The 3,091-nt window shown below is 47.2% G+C and overlaps 1 protein-coding gene across 1 annotated transcript; it reads left to right on the top strand.

The window, feature by feature from the left end:
- The first annotated feature begins 220 nt into the window (after positions 1–220).
- NDUFB11 (NADH:ubiquinone oxidoreductase subunit B11) lies at positions 221–2,793 on the top strand. The gene is made up of 3 exons (XM_017663151.3): positions 221–731; positions 2,267–2,397; positions 2,569–2,793. Exons 1-3 carry the CDS (start codon positions 525–527, stop codon positions 2,693–2,695), a joined length of 465 nt encoding a protein of 154 aa, XP_017518640.1. The 5' UTR covers positions 221–524; the 3' UTR covers positions 2,696–2,793.
- The last annotated feature ends 298 nt before the right edge of the window (positions 2,794–3,091 follow it).

Here is a 3,091-nt window from a genome sequence, read left to right as displayed (position 1 = left end):
GCGCGCTCTGGCTGGCCTTGTCTATTGGTCGCCGAATGCGGACGGGAAGCCCTGGCCATCTCTGATTGGCAAGCGTGTGCCACCTCCACTCCCTTCGCGAACGCCCGCAGGTCGAGGAAAAGAGTAGCTATTGGACAATCCAATGACGCCCGCTTTTTAGAAAGTTGGCTTCCTTCGAAGATAAAAGACAAACGGAAGCCCCACCCCTTTCCCCACGCAAGGGAAATCGAGGGATTCCCTGGGATCTGCATCGACTGGCATGTCACTGCTTTCTTCTCAAGGAAAGGAGCGGACCTATCAGTCAGAAATAAAATAGCCTGATCCAGACGACAAGAAAATGTTTGCTCTCATGAGGCCGTGATAGAGGGCTATGCAACGTCTCACTTCATCCGGAAACAAAATCCAGACTCTGGACCAATTTATTGCAGCGAGGACAAAGTGATAAAGATCGCGCCCGGGTCAACTGCAGCTGCGCACAGTCGCATTTCCGTCTCCGCCCCCGAAATCCTGCAGAACAATCTGTCATGGCGGCCGGGACGTTAGGTTTGTGCACTCGCCGTCTTTTGGCAGCAGCAGCGACGCGAAGGCTCCTGGCTGCCCGTGTTCGCTGGGAATCCAGCTCGTCCAGGTCTGTGATCGTCCCGTCCGCTGTGGCGGGAAAGCGGACACCGGGACCGACAATACGCTGGCAGGAAGACCCGGATCTGGAGGACGAGAACCTCTATGAGAAGGTGAGAGGGAGGGGAAACGGGACGCCGGAAGGGTCATTCGGGGGTCGGCGGACGTGGCGCTGTAGAGGACGTTTTTTAGGTGACTGCGGATTGCGCAGCTGGTGAAATTCTTGAAGACTTGGGAATTTTGCTTCTCCTCCTTTGTCTCCTGATCATCTTCGGTTCAGGGCCAAAGGCGAGATTGGCCTGATTTTGCAGACAGATGTCAAATCTGAAGCAGGAAGTGCTCAAAACACATTAAAAGCAATACAGTATAACAATAACACTAAACACCGATAGGGCGCTTGTTCAGTGACAGTGTTCTAAACACTTTAGTAAACTGACTCATCTAATCCTCAAAACAACCCCGTTTCAAAGTACGTTCTATTAGTATGCCCATTTTACAGACGAGGAAACTGAAGCATAAAGATGTTCGGTGACTTGCCCAAGCTCCCATAACTGAATGTGTGGTGGAATCAGGTCCGCTGTGCTGTATTGATAGCAGAGACTCTGAAATCAGAATGCCTAGGTTGGATACAGGCATTGACAGCCACTAACCTGTGTGATCTTGGGCAAGTAGCCTTATCTCTTGGTGCCTCAGTTTCTTTGAAAATAGGGAAAGTAGGACACCTAAAACAAAATACCACACCTGCCTCATGTAATTAAATGATTCAAAATGCTCGGAACAGCTGCTGGTACCTAGTAGATATTCAGAATTAGAAGGTGTTAATTATTATTGCCATTTTCCACCTCACTGGGATATTGTCAAGTTTGTGTATGTGAAAAGGCCCGGCACATAGTAAGTACTTAATCAATACTAACTTCTGGTTAAGGCTCTTGGATATATAGGATGCTTATTCATTTATTCATTCATTCTGTAAATATGTATTGAGGAACTGCTGTATGCCAGGTTGCAGATCTGGGCCCTAGAGGTTCAGCAGTGTGGAATTCAGATAAAGCTCTTGCTTTTATTGAGCTTGTACGATAGTGGATAACAGGGAAAATAAACATGTAAACATTTTGAAAACAGTAATATAGTGTATGTAATTGATAATGTAAGATAATGTATACAGAGGATCTGAGGAGATGCTACTTTGGTATGCTAATACATGCTAGAAAGAAAGTTGAGCAGAATTAGGGGATAGAGAGTGACTTGAAGTTAGGGAGTAGTTTTATTAAGTTGAACCATAGGAAATTGCCAATATTCAACCATTTTTGACCTAGAAAAATGGCAATTTCCTATAGTTCAAATGAATAGACAAGGTGACTAAGGAATGCTCCCTAAAGGAAATGGTGAGGAAGCCAAAACTTTGAATGAGGAGACAGATCTAGACCTGACTAGATCTGGAGAAGAGGCTTTCCAGGCAGAGGGAAACAGCAAGTGCAAAGGCCCTGTGCTAGGAAGAAGCTTGACAAGTCATAAAACTAGAAAAAGAGGAATTTAGGGAGGATGGGGAGATTGATCTCAGGTGAAATTGGGGACCAGCTTATGCAGAACCAGCATAAGGCTTTGTGGAGCAGCAGGAAGCCCTCATCTCTTCCTTTCTTCACCACAGAATCCAGACTCCCACGGTTATGACAAGGACCCTGTTGTGGACCTCTGGAACATGCGGGTTGTCTTCTTCTTTGGCTTCTCCATCGTCTTGGTCCTTGGCAGCACCTTTGTGGCTTATCTGCCTGACTACAGGTGCATGGGATGTCCAAAAGAGTGGGATGGGTGGACGCAGAGGCAGGGGTGGAGATTGAAGGGGAGTCTGCCAGGAATCCTATCCCTGCCTTGTTGGGGAATGGGGAGCTAAGATAGGGATTGGTGTCCAGTGAGGTTCCCTGACATCTGCCCTGATGCTGTTGCCTCCAGGATGCACGAGTGGGCCCGCCGTGAAGCTGAGAGGCTTGTGAAATACCGAGAGGCCAATGGCCTCCCCATCATGGAATCCAACTGCTTTGACCCTAGCAAGATCAAGCTGCCAGGGGATGAAGACTGACCGGTTTCTGAGTGGAGCTCAAGAAGCACCATCTTTTCCACACCCTCCCCGCCATTCTCTCATCTCCTCAGAGCACCTAATTAAAAGGACTGAAAGTCTGACTGGCTGGTTTTGATTTTGTTGTGAGGGGGATGTGCGAGTTGGGGTATCAGGCCTTAAAAGGTCCACTGCAGCCTTTTGTGGGTGTTCTGGGTATCTATTTCTGTGTAACAAACACACTAAAACTTAGAGGCTTAAAATGACAATTTGGCATTATCTTTTTCCTTTTTTTTAAATTAAGGTATCATTGACATACAACCTGATGAAGGTTTCACATGAGCAACATTGTGGTTTCAACATTCACTCATGTTATCAAGCGCCCCCGCCCCCATTGCAGTCACTGTGCATTAGCATAGT

Source organism: Manis javanica, chromosome X (genome assembly GCF_040802235.1).
Source record: "Manis javanica isolate MJ-LG chromosome X, MJ_LKY, whole genome shotgun sequence".
NCBI classification, from domain to species: domain Eukaryota; kingdom Metazoa; phylum Chordata; class Mammalia; order Pholidota; family Manidae; genus Manis; species Manis javanica.
The sequence above is the reverse complement of the archived record's forward strand: the minus strand, read 5'-3'. Positions and strand labels throughout refer to the sequence as shown.